Here is a 24,098-nt window from a genome sequence, read left to right as displayed (position 1 = left end):
TGGGGAGGAACACCCCAGAATGCTTTTTCTCTTTTTTTTTTTTTTTTTAGAGAGGGAAATTGCTGGGCAAGATTGCTAGGTAATTTTCTGCTCAGAACTCATATCCTTTGCAGAAATTGTTTCATTTTCTGAGGAACCTGGATGGCGAAAGATGTAAATAAGCATTGAAAAGAAAATTTGCTTTGTATCTGACCTTATCCAGGATGCTGCCTTAAATTAGGCAGTACAGTGCTCGCTATCAGTGGGAGAAGAGAGTGTGGAAGGCTGCCAGTAAACTTGCCAGACGTAGTATTGTCCTGTGTGACTTGTCTGACTTTGCCAGTACACTGCAGCACCACTCTGGAACATTGCCTGAGAAACACCTAAGCACTGCTGGGGTGTCTGAAGGTAGTTTTTCACTAGAACATTACTATATGGTAGCAGGAACTATCAGGCAGCTAATAAAAATAATTAAAAAATAATTCCCAAAGCTGCAAAACAAGTGGGGGACACAGTGTGAGCCCCTCAGATGCTGGAATGGTTTCTGGGAGTCTTGGTAAAGGGGAGAGTAAAAAGCAGAGGTGGGTGTAACTGGGTTATGTGACATCTTTCCTGCTGTTCCTAAGTGGCAGGTGTTGAGTGGAGCTGTGCTGGGGGACAGAGAAATTAGAAATCCATAATGAGGAAGCTTCCATTTGTGGAAAGCTGCAATTTCAATGATGAATGAAAAGTGCAGGTTGTTATTCTTGGCTGTCACTAAGCTTTTGGAGAAACCGTTTGGGCAGAAGTGTTCTTTGTTTCATTCATTTGACTGAGCTGGATGGTGGAACACTGTGCTATAACCACAGTGTGTGGGCTTTGTGCAAGAGCTTTCATACAGGGAGCTCGTCCTAAACCAGTTTTACTCAGAAATTACTCTGTGTGGAAGCAGGAAGGAGGAACACCTTTGTTTTAACGCAAATATAGTTCAGTGATTTGTTGGTCTGGTGTTCACGGATTGCATTAGGAATTAAATGTTCTGATTTAAAAAATACATATATACATGAAACAAATGACAGCGCTGGTAGGGAAGATCACACTTGAACAATGCTATGAGGTCTGAGCTGCAAAGACATATTGCCTTAGGCAATGCAGCATCCTTTTTGAGGAACAAAAATTGCTTACTTATGAATCACTGAGGCCTCAGTGTTGTGAAGAGACTCGCTTAGATCGTTCATCTCCATTTTTTTGCTCAATAAAGTAGAAGCGAGAACCTTTGGCAGCTCCCCAAGGACTAAAAAAAGCTGCATATGTAACAACATGGTAACTGCTGTATGGATATGGCTTTTCTTGTGGTATTCTTGTTACCTGCTGTTGTTTGAATGGCTCTGAAATACAGCACTGAGATCTTTTTGAGATCACGTGCCTCTCACCTCCTTTCTCTGGCAGAGAATGGCAGTCTCATGGTTATTGAAATGAGGAAGTGTGCAGCCTCAAGCACGGTGCTACTTGCTTTCAAGACTCAGACAAAGTGCTGTGCAGAGACCACAAGAGTGTTACTTAGTAAGAAAGCTTAAGTGAATGGGGTAGGGATCCCAGCAGGTCTGACAGCATCCCATAATCTTGGTTTCATGCAATAATGAATGCAGTGATGACTTGCAGATCATGACTGTACGCTCAGCTGACTGTCCTGTTGAGCCCTATGCAGTGCAGCTGTGTTCCAGCACTTTCACATCCACTGTCCTTTTAACCAAAGCTCAAGAGCTGGGGCTTAGCAGGTTCTCCCTGGTCTCAGCCCTGAGTGAAGAGATGGACTGCCACCATGGATCCAGTGTTGTAACTGCTCCCATTGCTCATCTGTTGTTAGAAGAAGGCAAGAACTCTGGCAGGACCCTACCACATGACACCTGTGCAGCTAAACATAGGCATGAGCAACAAGTACCTGTTTGTAGCAGCTCACTAATCCTAGGATTTTAAGAGGCCTTAAGTCCAGACAGACGCTGCAGAGCATCGCCAATCGGTTTCCTAAAGAGGTTTTGAAGACACCTTTACCTGAAAGCTATTTTGGGTCTTAAATGACCTACTTTGAACTGCTGGTGGCAGAAGGTGTTGATTTTGTCTATTTTCCCATTTGAACTTCTCTTCCTGACATCTGCCAATGGCTGGCATTCTTTATTGATCTTATTTGGTTGACATTTTATGACTGTTAATTCTGAGAGTGGCTCTCTTCCTTAATTTTAAAGACTGAACAGCTCAATTTTGCTTTTTTTTAATAATCTTTTATCCACTTGCTGAATATCATACGCTTAGTAATTGGAAGATAAGTCAGGCTCTGTAAGCAGGATAGCAAAGCAAAACTCGCCGGGTTTTGTCCTGTGTAGTTCACCACTTGGACTGCTAACTCAGACACATTAAAAGAACAAGCGTGCGCTATCGCCTAGCTGTGTGTGTGCACTGAAGGCAGCTTTAATAGCCCAGCCTTCCTCCTGTCTGTGTCTGCTTGTAATGAAAGCCAGAGCTAATGCTGGAGCTGAGTGACAGCTGTTGGGTATTTCATTACTGGACAGGCGAGGGGATGCGTGGTTGTTTACTGGAGCAGCCTCTTCAAGGTGTTATTTATGCAGTGTCACATATGAGAAACGTCAGTGTGTCACATTGAGTTGAATCTGACTGTTGTTTGATCTGTTTGTTTCCTAATGTTTTTTAAAAATGTTTATGATTTTATTTATATGAATTTATTTACGGATTTATTCCGTTAATGAATGAGTAGAATTTTAGCTTTAAAAAGAGCATGATTTACCAGATAAGCTGAGGCCTTAGGCTTGCAGCTGTTTTTGTGCAGACTGTGCCTTCACATGGCAACATAGGATTGCCCATGGAAATTTTTGGTAAAGACAGTTCTTGAAATAGGTTTGTGTGATCCTGATCCCTCAGACAGTGTCCTTGTCTTAGCCTGATTCATGCAGGAGCAGTCAGCATCCGCCCGCCATCTGTCAGAACATCCTTTATCCTGTGCTGGAAGTGCTTCAGGAAAGCTTTGTGAGGGAGGATTAGAGAATCTACAATTTCTTGCTCTGATGTCAGTTTTACCTGGAGTTTCTACAGGATCTCTGTGCCTTTTTTTATACATCCTGGAGGAAGCGTGGGTTTGTACCCACTGTCTCTCTAAAGATGTGGGATGGTCCAGTTAACACAGTATGAGTGGCCTGCTGCCTCGCAGGGTAACCATCTCTGTGCATTCTGCTCATTTCTTTCAGTATTTTCTGCAGCGTGCAGGGCTCTGTCTCACTCTGTGTGTTAGCTGTGGCTGGTAGAGGGGGCTACAACTTCTGCAGGGTCTCAAACTGCTACTGCAGATTAAAAGCAGCTTGTTTGAATTTCTCTAGGTGAGTTGTTTAGGTGTTAAACTTTTATCTGTAAAGCATGGATGATGCTGTTTCCCTGGCACAGATCTCAGTGATGTGAGAGGCTGTGTAAACACTTCAGTGAAAACTGAGCACAGGCAGAATATCAGCAGGGGGTGGTTCCCAGTGAGCTGAAGAGATGAATAGCTTCATTCTGTACAGAGCGTGTTCCCAAGTGTCTTCTGGACTCCACAGTAATTTAATATCATTGGAATTTGTAGGACAGAAATGACTGCGGACTTGGAATGGCTGTAATAATTAAAATTGTTATTAAAGGCAATATTGCAGTCATTAAATTTATCCCCTGGGCATTTCTGCAACGCACTAATAACTTTGGCTCTTATCCAGCATTTGGAGGAAAGCATGCTGAATTAGATTAAAACTTAAGATGTCTTGGCTCAGGGTATCTGGATCTTGTATCATTCTTCTGAGCTGCTGATCAGCAACGTGGTTCAAGATGCTGTCAGCGTTGTAGTGAGACCTGGGAAGGCAACAGTTATGGTGGGTTGCCTCCAGCATTTCAGTGGAGGTGGGAATGGAGCTTCTTAAATGAAGGTGATGTTGCGCTCCTGTCATTTGTTTTAGAGAGCTTCAGGGTGCCTGGCTTAAAACTGGGGATCTCTTAGCTGGGTATAGCTCAAAAGATAGGCCCTGTCCTGAGGAGGCAAGCTGAGTAGGAGCAGAGAAAATGGAACAGTTCTTGTCCCTGTTTTGTGGAAAGGGTGGAGAGGTGATGACGTGATTTGATCAAAGCTGGTGGCAGAACAGGAACTGCATTCAGCCCTTGTGCAGTGGTGTTTTCTCTCTTGCTTTCTACTGTCATGATTGCAAGTGAAAACACAGTGAGAATAGCACGTTGTAGCTCAGCAGTTTCAGACGTAACACACAAATCCATGCTGTTTTTTGAACCAGTCTGTAGCAATTTATGCCTTTTTAAGGCATGGACGTGACGCAGCCATTCAATAAAAACGGTCTTCATCTTCCCTGGGTAGAGCTATGATCTGGATAATGTAAAATAAATTATTGGAAGAACAGGTGTATATAATCTCCCTCTTTTTAAATACACTAGGCTGTAAAGCACAGGTAGGAGATCTGTGAGCGAGTTAAGAAAGGTAAAAGACTTAGGCTTTTGATGGATAAGTAAACAACGAGTTCAAGCATAAGCTTTTTATCCTTCTGAGTCTCCACCTTCTCTCAGGAGGCATTAGATGGGAAATGAACACAGTATTCTGAGGCCAGCCCTATTCCCGGTAGGCTCCCCCCCTTGCCCTGCAGAGCAGCTGCTGTGTCTGGGAGTTGCTGGGAGCCTGGCAGGACAAGATGGAGAGTTAAGGGTATGGACTGCAGCACCTCTGCAGTCACTTAGAAAAGCAGATTGTACCCTAGGAGACCAAACCAAACAGGTCTGGGAGGGCTTTGGTGGCTTGGTATCTTACAAAAAGCTTTCTGCTAAGGAACAGAAACTAGGAACAGCACGAGGAAAAACCAGCAGAGAAGTTGCTGTAACGCAATGGGAATTGGAAGCTGCTTTAACAGGACATCAGACCCCCTGTTTACCATCACGTAGGTAATTTTTTATTTCCTTAAGATCAGTGTGTATGCGTGAGATGGAGATTGCAGGGTAGATAAAGGTCTTTGTTATCCTGGAAACAGTCTAGCCGTAACACTACTCTAATCTGCTCTGCTTTTCAGAAAGTGAATTAGGCTGTGCAGTCTGCAGCTTAAGTTATGAAATGTGCTGAACTCCTCACGACTGAGCTAAGAGACTGCTTGAGCCATTAATGCTTTCATGCAGTGCACACTCTAGTAACACCCGTAGACATTGCCTTAAAGTCACAATGGGATTCTAGGGCTGCTGAAACTCAGTATCCTCCTCTTTCTGAAGTGATGTCAGGCTTTCCAGGGAAATCAAAATTTCATCCTTACCATCTCTTTATTTGCCCCTCTCTCGGAGGCTCTGTTTTAGACATAAGTTTTCATTGTGAGATCTGTATTAATTGACTTAGATATTCATCTTGGGGAAACCTGTGGATTATCCTAAGTGGCACAGCTGGCAATGAAAACACATGCTCTGCTGCTGAAATGTTTAGGATCTCTTGATGGCATTTCTGCAAGGCTTCCCCTATTCTGTTTGATAATGTTTGAAGATAAACTTGTGTCGTCTTTAGCCCAGTATATTACTCACTATAGTGTCTTTCTGCTGTCAGTGCAACAAGATGTAAGAGTTCTGACTTTCCTGATGAGACCAGCTTGCAGGATCTAAGTCTCCATTTTTTAAAATTCCTTTCTTTCATGCTTTACATGTTTTTCAGAACTCAAGCCACGCTTTGCTGTAAGTATGTAACAGAGGTTTGTAAAGTCTAAGTAGTAATAATAAATTTGATTTCTCTTGTTTTGTTTTTCAGAGTCCTAGTGAGTCCTCGACAGAATCTGACTCGCATCACGTTAAAAGGGACTTTCCAGGGAGCTAAAGTAGTCCGTGGCCCAGATTGGGAATGGGGTAACCAGGATGGTAAGCTGCTTTTGAGATGTTCTGAAAAAGACCATTAGAGTTTTTTCCTCTTCTTTTTGTTTTTGCAAAATTGCTAATTGAAAATGCGTGTGCTGAGCAGCAGCTCTTAGGGGAACTGTTTTCGATGATGCAGGCCTCTGTTCTTCAGTGAATTAAATGTTTTTTATTTTCTTGTATTTGTTCAGAAACGTATCTGTGACATAGACTGTATGCATTCATTAGGGTGTGGGAGGGAAGTTTTGCTGCTCTTATTTCATAGATGTGAAAACTCATGGGGGCCATCCTGGAAGGTCTTCTGTAGAACTAAAAATATACACCATGTTACAAGGGAATAAAGACATATCCTCTCCTGAAAAAGCTTCCACTGAGTGGGAATTAAGGTTTGTCTGACTTTGTGTACAGTATTCCTTTTTCCCTTGGAATGCTTTGGAATATCCTTATTTGGACACTTAAGAACAGTGAAGAGAAATAGTCTTTAAGTTTGACATGGAGCACTAATGAAGAATTATTTGCTGTTGTTGCTGGAAAATGATTTATTTTTTTCTGTGTGAATTGTAACTTTGGGCTGAAAATGCAGAGACAAAAGTGCCTTTACTAGACCTGCTCTCGGGGTATAATGACTGTAACTCACTGATAGCAATTTCTGTGTGGTGCTTTAGGGTTATAACAATTTTACTGTGCGTTTCTGCTCTGAGTCTTGTACATACTGTACTGTTCATAGCTTCTTTTTTCTCTTGATAATTAAGTTGCAAGTCCAAAGGTTCCACCATTTATTGCAGCTCTGGGGTTCAGTGGAGGACGTGATTACTTGCAGAGTCTGAGAGCGAAAGAGGCTTAAGCTCAGTCCAGCTTATCCATCATTTTGAGATCAGATCAACATTTACATGTCTGAGACTTGTGTTGGTTGCAATGGTCATGACCTGAAAGCAGTGGTATGTGCAAAATAAGTGGGAGGAAATATAAGGCCAGGTGCTCGGCTGTTCTCCACTGATGCTTTCTTGTCTTTGAGCTGTCCCCATCTGATGCTGTTTGCTCTTCAGAACTTAGCTTCCTGATAGCAATAGCACAGCAGCTCTGTTTCTATTTAAGGAAGGAACATATAAGCAGTGGTAATGTGTAGCCTTGCAAACTCTGACACAGGGTCCTGGTAAGTGCGTGTATTAATTACATGGTCTTGTGTGTCTCTGCTAAAGACAACAGCATCTAGTTGAGGAATCTGATTGAATGATCTTGCTTTTATTTGCACGTGGCTTTTAAATAGTCCTGTTGCCTGAAGCTGATTGCAGAAATTAGCATTAACTGCAAAACTTGCCAAGTGATGCGAGTTTTTGCTCAGCTCTTCTCTGAGTGAACGTTTGCAATTCTTCAGTCATTTCAACGTTTTCCTTGCTGCCATCTCTGAATCCTGGCGTCACGGAAGTGGACACCAGTGCTCTTAAGAAACATCTGTACAGGGAAGGAGAGATGACAGTAAAGCTCACTGGTTTGTCTGTATTATCCTCTTTAGATCAATGTGCAGTTAGATGGGGAAGGTAGCTCCTTTGAGTTGATAATTTCCAAGACTTTGCAGACAATTAGAGGCAAGTAGAACCTCACTGTCAACCCAGTGAGACAGACAGATGTTGCTGACCCCATTTTGGGGGGCAGTGCTGGGACTTGCCCAAGTTCATGCAGTGACTTGGCAGCAGAATGAGGCTGGGAATCTGCAAGTTCTGATGGCCTGTCACTAGATTTGGTGTTGATAACAAGTTGTCCCTCTTGGTTGAGGGAATGGCCGTGTGCCTGGACAGATTTACCATCTCAGTTATATATCTCCATGTTCTGAACTATTTCCGTGGTGGTCTTCTCTGCTGTGCAGGTGAAGAGAAGTACCAGAACAAATTTTACCTGATGTTCCACCACCTCACAAATGCTGAGGAGGGATTAAAGGCTTTGGGAAGATTCTACAACGTTGTGTTTTTGTTTTGCCACAGTGTGGTGCCATGACACAGTGTTCCCTAGCTAGGCAATGTTTCTGTAGGCCAAGAGCAATGACTGTTGCATTTCTACAGAATTCAACTTTTCCGTATTTTGATTCAAAAGCAAATGGCTGACTTTCAGCGAGCTTCATGCGGAGGTTCTCTCAGAGTTGATCAAATTGAATTGTCCTGTAGTTTGATTTCCTTAATTAAGAAAGTGTGCCTTCTGCAGATCAAGATGGAGCACACCAGATGTGAGGAAGTTGTATGAGCTGCTGAACAAGGGTTGGTTGGTTGGTTGTCGTCTTTATTGTGTATGAAAAACACTTGGAGGGCGCTGCTTCAGGCAGCAGGATGCTGATGGTGAAGCAGATCTGTGTGCTTCTGTTCACCTTGTAGAGCAGGCCTGTGACAGTGCCCTGCAGAAATCCTTCCTAGCAGCAACTTCAGTCAGAATTTCATCCTCCCCAGCTACTGACTTCTGGCTTTGGGCTTCTACTCTGTAGTGAGTAGTTGGAGAATGGACAAGTTTTCACCTTGCTGTTTACTTAGCTAAGGAAAAACATTATGAAATTTTATCTCAGTAAGCACCTCAGAGTCAGGTCTCTATTGGTCTCTGGGAAAATTCAAGGTGGATGTTATTTTTTTTCCCCCCTCGCTTCCCATCAGGTGGTGAAGGTAAAACTGGACGCGTGGTTGATATTCGTGGCTGGGATGTGGAGACTGGACGTAGTGTGGCCAGTGTCACCTGGTCTGATGGTACCACAAATGTCTACCGAGTTGGACACAAGGGCAAAGTGGACCTGAAATGTACTGTGGAGGCATCCGGTGGCTTTTACTACAAAGAGCATCTCCCAAAACTAGGTGCGTGGGTACAAGTCTTCTGTTGAGAAAATGTTGCTTGCACTGCCATTTCCTGACATTGAAGCCCATTTTGCTTGGAAAACAGAACAAGAGCGTGTGGCTTTAGAAAATTTCTGCATAACTTGTGTTTTACAATATGTATATTTGTGAACATATTGTTTTATTTCAGGGTGGTTAGCAAAGTTGTTTGTCCTTTCAGTGGTAAGATCACATATGACCATCAGATGCCCAGAGCTGTATCCCAAGGGAGAGCCCCAAAGGTCTTCTGTCAAGGCAAGGTCATGACAGTGAAGATTCATGAAACTCCCATGGGAATGCTTGCATCTGAGAGCAAAGAATTTGATTCAAATGTCAGCTTTGTTAATTCAAAGAGAAGAGAACTCATTTTGAGTGCTGAGTGCCCACTGAACAACAGTTTGGGTGACTGCGTTGCTGAGGACAGCCGCTGATGTCTGACACAACAGGACAGGCACCGTTCAAACACATTCTCCTCTGGGAAGAGACAAAACTGTGTCTTCTTAGAACTACCTCATGTTTAATTCATGCCATTATCCCATTCGAACTGAATCTTTTTGATCTGTCTACATCATGCTGCCCCACAGAGTGCATACAGCATGCTCCACAAATAGAGAAAGGGTTTTACATTAGCTTGCACCCATTCAGCCTTATGTTAATGTGCAAGCCATGCTACAAAGATATACAAGACATAAAGTTTTACTGCATCCTGTATGTATGTGGGTGATGTCTTTCTGTTTAGGAAAACCAGCTGAACTGCAGAGGAAAGAAAGCACAGACAGGCATCCATTCCAGCATGGGGACAAAGTGAAATGCCTGCTGGACATCGACATCTTGCGGGAGATGCAGGAGGGCCATGGAGGCTGGAATCCTAAAATGGCTGAGGTATGCTGCAGCGTGCTCTTATTCTTTCAGCACCTTATCAGTCACTATCTCAGACTGCAGAAGTAACTGCTGGCTGGGAAGTAACCAGTATAAAGAAGGTCCCATGTTACACAAATGTATTTATAATGTGTTGAGTGGATCACAGATAGAAATTCTGTAGTGATAGGACACTGGATAGTGAACATTAGGTGTGAGCTTACATTCAAATAAAATGATAACAGCTAAATTAATAAATTTGCCATTTAAATTAATGGAGTGTAACTTGCTGGTGTTATACTGCAGCGTAGTAATCTTTGCACACCTTTATAATTTGGAAAGATGAGGACACTTTGTGCTGTGTTCTCAAACATTTTTACATTTTGCATTCTTACTGTCCTCCTGCCTGCTTTCCTCACTATTAAGCAGTGTAATTTATGTTGGGGTCTTCCTCTGCTTTTTTTCCCCTCCAAAGTTCATTGGCCAGACAGGGACTGTGCACAGAATCACGGACAGAGGAGATGTGAGGGTCCAGTTCAACAGTGAAACCCGCTGGACTTTCCATCCTGGAGCTCTGACAAAGGTACGTGCTGATAGGTGAGCTTGGCCAGAATGGAAATGCTGCAGGGAATAGCTGTCAGCTTAGCCTGCTGTGTTAGGACACAGTGTGTCTCAATTGCCAAGGAAATATACTGCTATATTTCCTTTAATAAGAGTGGTAACAATTTGTTTATAATAATTCAACCTTCTGTAGTTACCTTTTTCATCTGAGGTGAGTCTTTGTCCACTTCATTTCCATTTGATTTTTTTCCCTTCTATCTTCCTGTTGTTCTATTTTTTCCATCTTTTTTCTCTTGCTTCTCTCTAGTTGTTCTGGATGACCTGAGTCTTTTAATCCATCTCTTCTAATTTTGTGTCTGCGTTTCTAAAGCTGATAGCGCTGGCCTTCCCCCAGGGGCCTGAGAGTCTGCAATGTGGATTGTTAGAAACAGGGCTAATAAGTATGGAGGGAGCTTCTGGAAGAGTACAAAATCGTGAAAGACCTGAACAAGGTCACAGTGGCCAAAAAAAAAAGCACCCACAAAAAAACCCAAAACAACAACAAAAAACGTCAAGCAAAAACTCTATACCAATAGAAGATCCCGTGTCAGAGTGTTTCTGCAGAATTAGTCTGTGAGTTTTGACAGTGTTCCCTTCTTAGCTCAGTGAGTAGAGGGAGTGTCTGGCAAAGGATCACTACAAAAAAAGAGAAACCATAGATTTTCTGTTTTAAATAACAAAGAGATTTAACTTCTGTATAAGTCTCCTGGTGTGTCAGGTATGGTGAGGAACAGACCAAGGAAAGTTCCAAGTACTTCATTCTAGTGTTATTTATAAATGCTTTGAAGAAAAAATCTTTCTGTCCCAAAGTATTTCCTTACTTAAATGTGCACTTGGCTTAAAACAGAAATGCTCCAGTCCTTGGTCTGTGTTTATTTTGCAGTGATTACAGATTTCTTGGTAGCTGTACTGAGGTTTTGTAATGCCTTATTTTGAACTGGATGGGTTTCTTGTTCAGTTGGGATTTCTGGGAGTGGGGGCTGATCGCTATTTTTTATTTTGCTTCATCTCCCCAAAGCTTATGACTTTTTTTTTTTCTTGTAGCTCAACACCTTTTGGGTTGGTGATGTTGTCCGGGTGATAGATGATATGGAAACAGTGAAGCGATTCCAACCTGGTCATGGGGAGTGGACAGATGAAATGGCACCTGTGAGTACACGTCACTTCCGGGACAGTCCAGCAAATTCCTCAGTTTTTTTCAGCAATTAGTAATGGTGGTTGAGCTTGCATTGCCCTGCAGTTCTCCTGACCTTTCGGGGACAGAAATATTGCTTGGGGCCATTAGCTATCAGTAATATAATCCTATCACAAGACCCAAAGCAGCGTGGGTAGATGGGGAATCTGACAAATGATTTGGCTACGGGTAAGTCAAATAAGTTTTTTTCAACTAGAGTCCTTTTAAGCCCTTCCCAGTTCTTGGGAATGAGGCAGGAAAGAGTGCTTGAGTGGAAAAAATGGTCTGAGCGGACCAGTATGGTTAAAGAGCACGTGTCCTTCAGGAGCAATTAAATGCATAGAGGAAACCTTTCCTAATCCCATTTTATCAGTTCTTGGTTTGTTGTTTCATCAGCTTTTTTTTTTCTTTTTGGTAATATGGCTAGGAAACCCTTTTTATGTAAAAGCAGTAACATAAAAACTGCTGAGAACCTTGTGGTATCCTTGAAGTGGGAGCTGTCTGTGAGTGTTTGTTTAGTGTTTCTTTTCACACTGCAGGGGTGCTGCTTGCAAAACCTCTCTTAGAAGCGCTGCACTGGTTCTGAGATAAAAAGCATACTGCATCTTTCCTTTTAAAAATCATTTCTCTCTTTCAATTGCAGACGCTAGGGCACATTGGCAAGGTGATCAAAGTGTATGGGGATGGAGATCTGCGAGTGTCAGTTGGAGACCAGTCCTGGACGTTTAATCCAGCTTGTCTGACAGCCTACCAGAGAGATGAGGAAGCAAATCTCATGACAACGGAGAATGCAAAGGAATCAAAAAGTGAGAGAGTGAGAATGGAGATGTCTAGATTGTCAGGGGCTGAGAAAAGTTTGTTCTGGTTGTAATGAAGGCACTACAGTTTTGATGGTTTTAAACTCCAGCTGCCTGTTCTTCCTTGGATGGAACTCCAAAACCAATCCGTGCCTTAATGGGGAAGTAAAGCTGGCCTTGGTAGGAAAATAGATAATTCAGGACTTAGGAATGCTAGCCACAGTACTGCCCTAGGTTGGGTATTGGCTTCTTCCTAAAGCTGTTTGTTTCTTGCTCTGTTCTGCTGCATGTCCTGTAGGAGAATGCTATTTCTTGAATGCATGTGAAATATTTTCAGGTATTTCTTGTGCCGTCAAATCAGTGAGTACTTTAGCCAGTCCGCTCTGAGATTGGATTTGAGTCACATGACATCAGGCTTGTAAAGTTGAAGTTCTGTTTAAGCTGCAAATCCATGAAGCTCTCATTGTGAGCCGAGAGGTACAGCAGGCCCATACAGTGGTTATGCAGCTGTACTGTGCCAGCAACACGAATGTCTACGCATGCTCTTTGGTGCTGTTAACCTGTGGCTGTTTCTTATTCCTGTTCAGGCACGTTGATTACGGTACTGGAGAAACTGCTGTCTCAGAAGACAGAATCAGACCACGCAGGGTGTCTGGTCATTTGGGCAGCGCTCAACAATGCAGCCAAAGTTCGGGAGCTCCTTCAGAAGTACCCAGACAAGGCAAGTTTTGAAGACATCCTGTATGTTTACTTTTTCCATGCGCTTTAAAATGATTTCATAAAATTTTGTATTTGAGCGAGGAGGAGAGTGGGAGAGAAATGATAGATTTCTCAGACCTTGTATTAAATTATTTAATACAGTGCTGCAATTTAGGATTAAATATGTAAATATGTGCATGTCGTATGATGTCAGAGTGTGCCATTAAAGCAGAACTGGAGCAAGTCCTTATAACATATTTCTAAAGGTCACTTTTCTCATTTGTCCTGTATGGACACTGCACCTGTAGAATTAGAGAGAGTATTTATATATATGTATGAAGACAATATCAAGATGTCCAAGAATCTAGCCCCTGTTTGAAAAGAAAGCAACAGGTTGTGTCTGACTGAATGCATCTGTCCTTACATGACCTTGCTAAATAGAACTGTTGGAAACAGGAAAGAGAAAAGCTGCCCAGATTCTGATGCTGTGCAGTGCCCTTATCTGGTGTCTGACTGGAGCGGGGAACTGGGCTTGACTTGCTGCTGAACAATTCATATGCTTGCAATGTGCTGGACTGTTAGGATCCCATCTACTCGTATCACTGCTTTCTCAGGCTGTCTATTGGAAGGTTCCATCTCCATCCTTATTTACAAAGTTAATGGGAGCTCTGGAGACAGGATTAGCTGAACACCTGTGATTGTTTTCAGATAAGAAAGTGCCAAGAGTTGAGAATACTTTGTTCCTACTTATTTCTATTAGATTTCTATTCTATATTCTATTTATATTCTGATATTTCTATCAACGAATTGTTATTTCAGTAAGAGATATATACCGAAAAAAGGCTCACTTCATAGTGCAAGTTAGAATTGCTTGCCTAGGGCTTTTCAGCTTATCAGCATTGTCTTTCTTGTGTAAATTTAAGAATAACACAATGGTCTCTAAAGCCTCCTTGCTGGAACAACTTGCCCATAGTTATGAGTGAATCAAGGCAAGTCTTGCCTGTCCTGCTCTCTTGTTTGCTGCATAGAACCAGCTGCAGGGGAAAAAAAAAAAAAGCTGTTCTGCTTGCCAGTCAGCTGAGGTTCTGCCAACCCCTTCATCTCTTCTCTTTAGCCTCCTGCTGATCTCAGTAGCTTCCTTTCCTTTTTTTGTCTTGCCTTTCATACAGCCTCTTTTTGTTCTTCAGTCCCTTTAATGTTTGAAAAACCTCATTGCAGCACCTTAACACTGATTTACCCTCCAGCGCTGTGCCCAGTAAAGTACCTGGAGTAACATTAAGCAATGGGGACTTGGCATTTTTAAAGCCAGTTTGATCTCCTCGTGCATTTTCCAATTAGAGAAGGAATAGTTGGCTGCAATGTCAAGAAGTATTCTGCTTGCAGGCATAGAGGGATTTGGCATCAGTGCTACAATCAGAGCCCTGGCTTCCAGCTCTGTTTGCTTATTTCTCCCATCTTGACTAAATGTGCTATCCTTTTCCCCTTTAGGAATATTTAGGGAGAAAGTCAGCCTTGTAGTTGATGTACTTAAAGCAGAGCTAACAGGGCACAGATTTTGCTTTGTGCTTCTGAGCACACCACTGTTCTGCAGCCAGTGACTGTCATCCTGCGAAGGCTGAACTCAAGCTGAGGTCTTCCCTTGCTGTTTGCTATGTCTCTGTCTTTCCTGTAGGTCGACAACAAGAATCAGGGCAGAACTGCACTACAGATTGCCTCCTATCAGGGACATCTGGATGTTGTGAAGATTTTGCTGCAGGCACATGCTGCTGTCAATCTGAGGGACGAAGAGGGTGATACAGCGCTGCACTACGCAGCTTTTGGGTAGGAGATGGTTTTCTTGCTGTCTTTGATACAAGACTGAAAGGGCTACACAAGGACATTCCTAGATATACATGAGCTGTCTGCGTGCAGAGTGTGAGAGAAGGTGAGGAGGGAGGATTTTCTCCTTTGCCTCATTAGAAATCAGCCCACGAGCTTCAGGACCACAGATGCACTATTTTAATCCACAGCTAGGTCAGTTCCTGTGCTGTAAAATTTGTGGGGAATCAGAACAACTGATTAGGAGCCTTTGGTGATGTTTTCTGGGGTGAGGGTAAGTTGGTTGGGATTAGTTTGGTTTGTTGCCTTTTGTAAGCCAAGAATTCATTATCAAGAGTGGGAGGAGGTACCTGTTGATCTAAATCAGACTGATTTAAGAGGAGGTGGAGTGGAATTAAGAGGATACAAAAGCCAAGAAGTTTGGACGGCTTGCAGGAAGGGAGAATGTATTGTTTGCACAGCGTTGACTCTGTCTTACTCCTTGCCTTTAAATCAGAAACCAAGCTGATGTTGCCCGTGTGCTTATTGCGAAGGGAGCTGGTGCAGACCTGTTAAACAATGCCAAGTGCACAGCTTTATATGTTGCTGTCAGTCAAGGATTCACAGAAGTGGTGCAGGCCCTCTGTGAACTCAACTGCGATGTCAACCTCCCCGTAAGTTTTGGGTTTTGAGGGATTTGGGGTTTTTTTGTTGTTGTTTCTTTTGGTGTTTTGTATGTGGTGATGGTTTTTGTTTTTTTTTTCAGAGGAGGTTGGGGGGGAACTTGCTTCTCTTGTCTTGCATCATTTGTTGCTTAGAATTTGAAGACAGTTCTCTTATAATACACTACTGTGCGCTGCACTGGGGAAGTATGCCTCTAAATTCAGTACTCAGAAATTCCAGTTATGGGTCTACACCTTCATCATTTTAAGTCTGCTTAGCTCAAGCCAGTAGTACTCTCTGCTGTGCCTTCCAGTGTGAGCTGATCTGCTCCTAGCATGTGATGCTGAGACTGTCCTGTTCCCAGGACTGATGAGGTTGTTAGAACTAGCATTGAGGAACTTGAAGGACAGTAGTGGTGAGTTGGATCCAGGCTGCTTTTTAGGGCTTGTTTGTATGCTGACAGGACTTGGGCAGTGCTGGGTCAGTCCCTCAAAGCTAGCAATGTGAGAGTGTGTCATCTGAGCAGCTGGTATCAAGCCCTGAGGAACTGATTTCACAAGAACTATGAAACTGTTCTGCGTGACAGTGATGTTTGATCTCAAGTTAATGTGACCTGGAAGACTGTATATCTTCCTCTCTTGCACAATCCCTCAGAGTGTGCTTAACTGGACACTCTTAGGTAACCTGTGTTCTGCTTTGGTATTCTTTTGTAGGATTCTCGTGGTGACACCCCTCTGCATTATGCTATCACTGCAGATTATAAGGTCATCATTGAAATTCTCACTGAGGTACCCAACATTGATTTCACTGTCCAGAACTGTCAAGGCTTCAATCTGCTCCACTATTCTGCTCTAAAAGGCAACAAGCTGTAAGTGAATGAACAATGGTATGCGTTCCTGCAGAACACATGGATTGGTTAGGCGCTCTGAGACTGGATGATGATAAAATCTTGCCAAATGCTCATTGAGACAGCTGTGAGCCCTAGCTGGGCAGCACCTAATTGTGGTGGGGGAATTGACTACCTACCAGGGACTTAGAGCAGAGAATTCCCTACATTAGCAGGGATTCTTTTGTGGATGTAAGCAGAGGGTATGTGTGTGTTGTGCCTGTGGTGGGGGGCAGGTGCCAATTTCTGTGTACTCTGCCTGCTTTTGCCAAAAAAAAAAATCTCAAGAAGCTGCAACTTTTCCTCCTTTCTCGAGTTCTTAATTGTTATGGTAATATGTTAATTCTCTGTAGTAATGGTTACTCAGCAAAGAAGAAGGGAAAGGCTGAGATCGTCCAACTCACTGCACCCAACCTGAGATACTTTAATTGATACGAGTGTGGGATTGTGTCCATTAAATTCCAGCTTCCTGCACTCCTCTATTGTATTTCTTAAACTTAACTTTGCATAGAGCCTTACAGATCTTAAATGCATGTGAAACCAGAAATAGACTTAATATTTCAAAAGAATTAGGCAAGTACAACTGAGAAGTGAGCATTCCTCACAATTATCAATACCAAAAGAAGATAAATAACAGCAAGGTGCTCTGTTCTCTGCCCTCTGTGTAATGAGTAGGCTTTATCTCTAAACAATGAAGAGCAACCCATGTAACTACAGCGTTTTTGGCAGACCTCAAAAGGACTAGAAGATTTGTACAGGTACCTGCTTGGTTTTCTGGCAAACAGTACAGACAGGCTATGCCACTCCTCTGCAGCAAGCTGCCTGACAATGCGTGCAATATTTGAAGGCAGCTGAGAAATTCAGTACTCTGCCTCATTAAAGCTGCTAGCAAAGATCTGTTATAAATAATCATCCAATACGTGAGAGAGACAAAGGCAGAATTTGCCCTGAAAATACGTGCAAGTGTAGCAACACTGAAAAGGAGTGTGGTTCTCTGTGATGATTGTGCTGACAAAAATCATCCGTGTACATACGAATTGTTTTATTCTTGTAATTGTGAGCAACATATTGGGAGCATTCTGCATTACATCTGCCAGCTCAGTTTTAACAGGTGCGGTGCTGCTTGTTTAAATTTGAAGAACGTTCATAACTGCTGATCAGAAGAGGCAGGCCTGTTTCTTCTGCACTGTTTTCCTTCTTGATAAGTAACTCTTCCATCTCTGGTTTACCTTTGACACTATAGAGCCATAAAGAAGATTCTAGCAAGAGCTCGACAGTTGGTTGACTCCAAAAAAGAAGATGGCTTCACTGCCCTGCACCTTGCTGCTCTCAATAATCACAAAGAAGTGGCAGAAATTCTCATCAAGGAGGTAAGAAGCAAAACAAAACTGCCAGCACATTTCCAGCTCTTCCACCCCCAAAATGCCACTTTTTCCTAAGCAGTATTGAGTTAATGCTGTGTGTGGTATAGAGGTGTATTGGTCATATGGCCAAGATGTAGAGGGCTGAATCATAGCATTCTCTTGGAGATTTCTGTCCTGAAGATGGACTTGAGAGCTGGGGCTTCAGCAAGTACCACAACTGCAGCACTCTTCTTCAGTCAAATTCAGCAGCAGCAACAACTCCTCTTGTTTGATGCAATTCTTCTCTTCAAGGGTCGCTGTGATGTCAATGTCAAGAACAACCGGAACCAAACACCTCTGCACCTCGCTATCATCCAGGGACACGTAGGGCTGGTGCAACTGCTGGTCAGTGAAGGCAGTGATGTCAATGCTGAAGATGAGGATGGGGACACAGCTATGCACATTGCCTTGGAACGACAGCAGCTAATGTCAGTCCTGATGGAGAAGCATGAAGGGGAGATGGGGTCATCCCTCTTTTCCAAGGTGAGCTGGGAATAGGGGAAATTCCAGTACCAAGGGCAGGAGAATGCTTGATGATGTTGGAATGGACTCTAAAGGGGTGAAGGAAGGCAATGAAATAATGCAGAGTCTGTCCAGTTAAGGAGCACGGAAGCAAACGGTCTTGCTTATCAGAGACTAAATCTGTTGAGAGTATGCTCAGATTTGAAGCATGCAACTTCACATAGTCACACACCAACTTGTCCTGTAACATCCCATGTTTTTTGTTAGCATTGCGTGCTTCTTTCTTTGACGTGGGAAAGGTCATGAATCTGCTCACAGAGCCAAGAGTCTTTGGGTTTAATTCATGCCCCCGAACCACAGAAATTCATTTCTGTCTGATGGCATGGAAAATAAGAGGCTAGCTAACCACAAACACCCCAGTTATCTGCAGATGTAGAGCAGAATATGAGAGATGAGAGATGCTTTATATGATGAAAGCTATGTTATAAAGCCTGAACTGGATTTAACTACGTTGCACCATATTCATGGATATATAAGGAATATTAGGCCATATTGAAAGACATGTCCATGTTTTTCACATCAGCAGAAAATTGTTGCTTCCTTGAGATGAGTTTGGATCGTGTGCACACAAGCTTGGCTTTTTAAATAACTACCACTTCAGGTTCCATATGCCAGCTGCCCATCAGCTGGTATTCACTGTGGTGTTTTCAGTAGATGCTTTGTAACTCTTTTCCACTGACTGAAGAAGTGAATTCCCCTTACTGAGGTTAGTAATGATTAGTGCCAGTTAGGACCAGTTTTATGCCCACTTGTTCCTGGAACACAAGGCTTGAATCTGCCGTTTATACGCTGAAGGATCATCTTGCATTTTGTGAACGCAAAACTGCATTCACAATTGTCAGTGTGATGATTAAAGTTTTATTTTAAATTTGATACAGCTACGTAACAGACTTTTTCTATTAACAGAGTGTATCTCAACGTATTTTAGCTGCAGGCTTCTGGCTTTCTTGGAAATGTAGAGCTGAATGTTGGAACTGCAATTGCATGTTACTTAGCACAAGAAGGAGCAGATATTAATTATGCAAACCATCGGGGAAAGTCTCCTTTAGACCTTATTACAGACGGAAGGATTGTCCAAATCATCAAAGACTTCTCACAGAAATTCAGGTAAACTATGTCCTCCGGAATAGCTGCTGTGTCTTTCTTTGCAAGATATATTACTGTGGTATTGCTGCATGAAGCTGCCATTCCGGGAAGGATGAAGCATCCCTAAAACATTGACGTTAGATGTCAGTCTGAGCGCTTCTTGTTTCATCTGGAGTTTGTTGCTGGCACTGTAAATGTTAGTCATGCCTGCTTTCTCCATTTCCTTTTAGAAAGATCAGTCATAATCCCAGCAGGAGGCTGAGCTGGTCTCACTAGTGCAATGAAGATTGACAAGTTTGTGCTACCTGAGCATCTGCATCTTTGTCTTCACATGGAATGTTTGCCAGGGATCAATGCGATTTTATCAGGTCATTGAAGAAGGACCTGGTGTACATGGCTCAAATTTGATTACATGTTCTCTGTTGCAGGGAACAGCAGCTTTCTTCAGACTGCTCAGCCATCACCTGCAGCCTTCGCCGCGTGCACACCACTCCCAACACAATGACCAACCTTAGCGTCTCAAGTGTGGCAGTCCCCACAGAGTGCCTGGTCTGCTCAGAGCTGGCCTTGCTCATCCATTTCTTCCCATGCCAGCACAGTATTGTGTGTGAAGGTAAGTCCATTCTGTTTTTCTTTTCATAGCCTCCCTGTCTGGACTCATAAATCAAGGTCTGCTGGGATGCAAAGCTGTATATGACCTGAAACAACCCCAGCATGATTTCAACACTGTCATCTTAGATGGAGTGTCCAAAGCAATCTGTGATAGGCACGGAGTGATCTGAGCACCTGCTGACAGGCAGCCCGGGTATGAGCTTACAGATGCTGTGGGTAATTCAAAAGGAAGGCCAGATGTGTCAGTTGTAGCTGGTGGTACTTTCTCCATCAAGACCTCCTGAGAAGGAGTTCCCCTTCTCTGGCTGTTAGTGATTTGTGCTTCGGATGTTTTAATGGCAGCTTGCTCAAACATGTCAGCAAGCTTATCTCATTAAGGTGCCTTCAGTCTGACCACAAGGAGTTTGGTAAGGACTGTGTATGAGGACTGCTTCCTTTTCCCACTGAACAGAGAGCTGTATTGCATACATAGCCCAGCAGTTCTGGCAACAGAGAGCACTGAGAAGTCGTGTTGTGTTGGCTACTGCACAGGAAAGACTAAAGAGAGAGGAGAAGATATAGCTCAAAAAAGAAGGCAGTGTCCTCGTTTCCATCTCTTAATCATCCAGGGAGTTCTCACACCATTTAAAAGTTGATGTTCTCAAGTCTGTTTTTTTCCTATTGTTCTTGCACCAGTGGGCTTAATTGTAATCACTCCTTCTATCATTTTGCTAGAATGCTCCAGGAGAATGAAGAAGTGCATCAAATGTCAAGTGACAATAACCAAAAAACTCAAGCAAGGTATGTTTACTGTACCTACTGTTCAGTGCTATGAATTGGGAAAGGTCCTTCATGGCATTTATTTCAGCAGCAATCGATGATTCTCAGTGAAAATGAAACAAAAACATAAGGAATAGAGGTTTTTTTTTCTTTGCAGGAAGAGTGGGGGAGAAAAGGGGATATGGTACCTGTAGCATCCATCACCTTCAGAAAGGAAAAGTTAGATTCAGCTGGCATGAGCCAAATCCAAGCTGCATAGACAGAATAGAATGTTCGGGGAAGCTTTGATCTGTCACTGTACTAAAAGCTATTTATCAGGTTCTTTTCTAGTCAGCAAGATGGTAGCAGCTTTGGACTTACCTTGGAATTAATCCAGGTTGTCCACTGAAGCTTTTTTTCATAGAGGAGATGACAGATACGTCTTCTGTAGCTGAGATGACCCTCAGGGGACTTGTGTAGCAGTACACATGGAAATTGCATGTCCTGCTGCTCATGTCTCAGTGTTACACGCTTCTTTCTTGGAGTCAGGTTTTCTGTCTTGATGCCTGGACAAAAGCACAGGGGAACAGCAGTCTGTCACATGGCATCAGACATACACAGCTGGCAAAGACAAATTCTCTTTGGAACACAATAATGCAAAGAAAAAGAAAAAAACACAACAAAAAAACAATGAAAAACAAATTTACATGACAGCAGGAAGGAGCTGGGAAGAGTCTACTTACCAAAGCTGGCAGTTGTCAAGTATCTGGGGTTCTTGCATTTCATCTGATTTTAGAACCAGGTATCTCTGTAAGGTCCACCAAATTCTGCATATAGTGTTAACTAGAGGACTCTTTTTTTGTGTAGCTTCTTGTATGCATGCCGATGTAAGTGATGTCAAATGGTTTCTTCTTGTTTCACCCTGTGTGTCCTGAAAGACTTAGGAAGAAATTAAATCCAAAGCGTAATCAAGGAGGTTGAAAGAACATAGTACTGATAGCACTGAGGATTCCTGGACTATGTGGCAGAATGTCACAACCAGCTTTGCAAGTTTTTACCTTTAAGTTAGGTAGCACCAACATATTGCAAAGCAACAAGCCAGGAAGTATCAGACAACATGGTTTCCTTTTGTATTTTCTTGTTTCTTTTTTTAAAAAAGAAACATGCAGACTGAAAGAGGGGGGGAAAAAATCAGCTGAGCAACAGAACAGAGGAAAGCAGCACTGGCCAGTTCATAAAAAGCATCATCTCAGGCTTTGTGTTTGCGGACTCCCTGGATAAGGCTCACTGAAGAGAGTTTAGCCTGAACAAATTGCTGCTCTTTGAGAGACGGTCTGGTTAAGAAAGCTTTGTCTCAAGCAGAGACAAAGCACAATAGCAACTAACTCTCTTCCTGCTCTCCCACCCCTGCAGACAGCACCGAGGTGGAGAGCAGCCCAAGCTCCGAATCCACAGATCAGAGGAAGCTCATGGAGGAGCTGCAGAACCGCTACCGGCAGATGGAAGAGCGCATCACCTGCCCCATTTGCATCGATGACCAAATCAAACTGGTCTTCCAGTGCGGACATGGCTCTTGCCCAGACTGCAGCACAGCCCTTACTGTCTGCCCCATCTGCCGGCAGGCTATCCGGGAGAGGATTCAGATCTTTGTCTAAGGATACGCTTGCTTCCCTTCCCGTTCCCACCTCCTTTACATCCTTTTTGTTTGCGTTTTAGATGAGAAGCGCTGCTGAGTCTGGCTACCTGCAAAGCCATTGTGAAAGAGGGGGGGAAACAAATGTGACTTGGGTGAAGGTGGAGGGGAGGGAGCCTTCTCCGCTTGTGGCGTCGCAAGGGCGAGGAGCGGTGCTGGAGGGCGGGCAGCCACCTCGCCTTGTGCTGCCTGTCCATTGGAAAGGTACGAAGTAAAGAACGCTGAACTGTTTGCTGAAGGCAGAAGACTTTCAGACCGGAGGCAAATAGACTTCCACATGCAGGTGTTTGCAAGGGCATCCTGCTCCAGTGACTGCATCGTGTCTAGTGCCCTGCAGTGTCAGATGTGCAGCCTTGGGAGATGCTGTAGGAGGATATCCCTTGTACCTGGGCAGGCAGTGGCAAAGTGTATGCTTGCACTTTCCACGAGGAGATACCAGAGGAGATCAGTCGTGGCCATCGGTCCTCCTTGATGCCTGTCAGTGGTAGGGAGGTAATGTCCTAAGACGGCATGCTCTCTGAACTAGTACTTGAAGGCTCAAAGAGATTTGGACTGACAGACAAATCTGGCTGTGATGAGATCCTAGAGACAGAGTGTGTGTGCCTTAGAGATAAAGTAGTGAACACCGATTGGAGAAAATATGTTGTTACAACAAAAACTTCTCGAAGTGACACTCTTCCATATTTTATTTTTTGCACAACTGTGTGTTCAGAGACTCCTGAGCTTTCTAACCATAATGCCAAAGGCAGGTGTTAAATGCTCCAATCAAAGTGTAAAGAAAATAGAGTAATAATTAAGAAATTGAGAAGGATTTCCTTTTTGTTTCTTTGTTTTGCAGCAGAACTTAATAAAATAAAACTATATTTTCCTGAGCATTAAAATGAATGTACAAACAGTAGCTGACATATGGATCTGGCTGTACTGTGTTTTCCAACTGTCTGACTGAAGAAATATTATCTGGTGAATCTGTCCTGTAAAGTAATGTTGGCAAAAGTGGCATCCTGTAGGGCTAGCGTGCCATGCGTGTGTGTATGTATACATATGTGTTTGCGTGTGTGGTATCTATCTTTACTGACACAATTATACACCAGTGATACTGTTTGTTATACCTTGCAAGCACTATTTAAGAAAAAAGAAAAAACCAACACCAAAAATTACTGTGTTCCTCTGCTATCTTTTTTCATGAGCAAAGAGATGGCAAATCTTTTAATGAAATCTTTGTGCAATAGAGGGTAGCTACGGCTCTGTCTGTTACTTCATCATGATTCTTGGTGATGTGAGGAAGATTTGTGTCACTGTCTCTGATTCTTATACACGATCTTTCTCCAAATACTCATTTGAAGGTGTTACAATTCTGGGTGTTTTTGACCTAGACATACAAAAAATGGATCTGATTTAACCCCAGTCTGGGATTAAACATCTGAATAAGATGAAGCTGAATTTTAGGATCAGCTTTGGTGAAACTTTGGTAAAAATCAGAGTTACGGGTGCTCAATGTCTTCCTAGAAGTTCATGTTAGAGTAACTTCCTTGGGATTAAACAAAACCCAAAGTGTTTGCCCTTTTGTGATAGGGCATCAAGTGAAGAGGAATGTGCAAAGGCTGTTTTCTAAAAGTATGAGACCGAACCATCATTGTAACATAAGAGCTTTGCCACTGTTTGCTACAGATGAATAATTTTCCAGAATGTGTATTGCACACCGCAGGCCAAGTGTTTTCTGAAATACAGTTCTTTTGTAAGCCTCTGCTCCACGCCCAGCTGTGATTTACCAAAGGTGAAACCAACTGATGCTCTATCGTGTGTGTTAAATGTATATGTGTGTTCTGGCACTGCAGGAGGAGGGCACAGAGGTGGAC

At 43.0% G+C, this 24,098-nt stretch overlaps 1 protein-coding gene and 1 long non-coding RNA gene across 4 annotated transcripts in view; one reads left to right on the top strand and one right to left on the bottom strand.

Moving 5' to 3' along the window:
• The window catches only part of MIB2 (mindbomb E3 ubiquitin protein ligase 2), a 35,085-nt gene extending 11,104 nt beyond the window's left edge, over window positions 1-23,981 (top strand). For both annotated transcript variants that reach the window (XM_021417221.1, XM_021417222.1), the window contains 16 exons: window positions 5,768-5,874; window positions 8,502-8,696; window positions 9,454-9,596; window positions 10,048-10,155; window positions 11,217-11,321; window positions 11,990-12,152; window positions 12,731-12,864; window positions 14,515-14,663; window positions 15,157-15,313; window positions 16,016-16,170; window positions 17,432-17,558; window positions 17,844-18,074; window positions 19,042-19,220; window positions 19,628-19,812; window positions 20,526-20,591; window positions 21,963-23,981. In XM_021417221.1, coding sequence (XP_021272896.1) covers window positions 5,768-5,874; window positions 8,502-8,696; window positions 9,454-9,596; window positions 10,048-10,155; window positions 11,217-11,321; window positions 11,990-12,152; window positions 12,731-12,864; window positions 14,515-14,663; window positions 15,157-15,313; window positions 16,016-16,170; window positions 17,432-17,558; window positions 17,844-18,074; window positions 19,042-19,220; window positions 19,628-19,812; window positions 20,526-20,591; window positions 21,963-22,204 — 2,446 coding nt within the window. In that variant the 3' untranslated portion in view covers window positions 22,205-23,981. The remainder of the gene's footprint in view (window positions 1-5,767; window positions 5,875-8,501; window positions 8,697-9,453; window positions 9,597-10,047; window positions 10,156-11,216; window positions 11,322-11,989; window positions 12,153-12,730; window positions 12,865-14,514; window positions 14,664-15,156; window positions 15,314-16,015; window positions 16,171-17,431; window positions 17,559-17,843; window positions 18,075-19,041; window positions 19,221-19,627; window positions 19,813-20,525; window positions 20,592-21,962) is intronic.
• LOC110408491 lies at window positions 2,181-21,967 on the bottom strand. 2 transcript variants are annotated; one of them, XR_002444369.1, is made up of 4 exons: window positions 21,293-21,967; window positions 20,931-21,115; window positions 10,331-10,539; window positions 2,181-4,363 (listed from the first exon to the last, which is right to left on the bottom strand). It is a non-coding gene; the product is annotated as an uncharacterized LOC110408491 (long non-coding RNA). The 2 variants fall into 2 exon arrangements; XR_002444368.1 differs by lacking the exon at window positions 2,181-4,363 and adding an exon at window positions 8,705-9,020.

This window comes from Numida meleagris, chromosome 20, assembly GCF_002078875.1.
Source record: "Numida meleagris isolate 19003 breed g44 Domestic line chromosome 20, NumMel1.0, whole genome shotgun sequence".
In the NCBI taxonomy this organism is placed as follows: domain Eukaryota; kingdom Metazoa; phylum Chordata; class Aves; order Galliformes; family Numididae; genus Numida; species Numida meleagris.
Note: the sequence above shows the minus strand (reverse complement) of the source record. Positions and strands in the feature narration are given on the sequence as shown.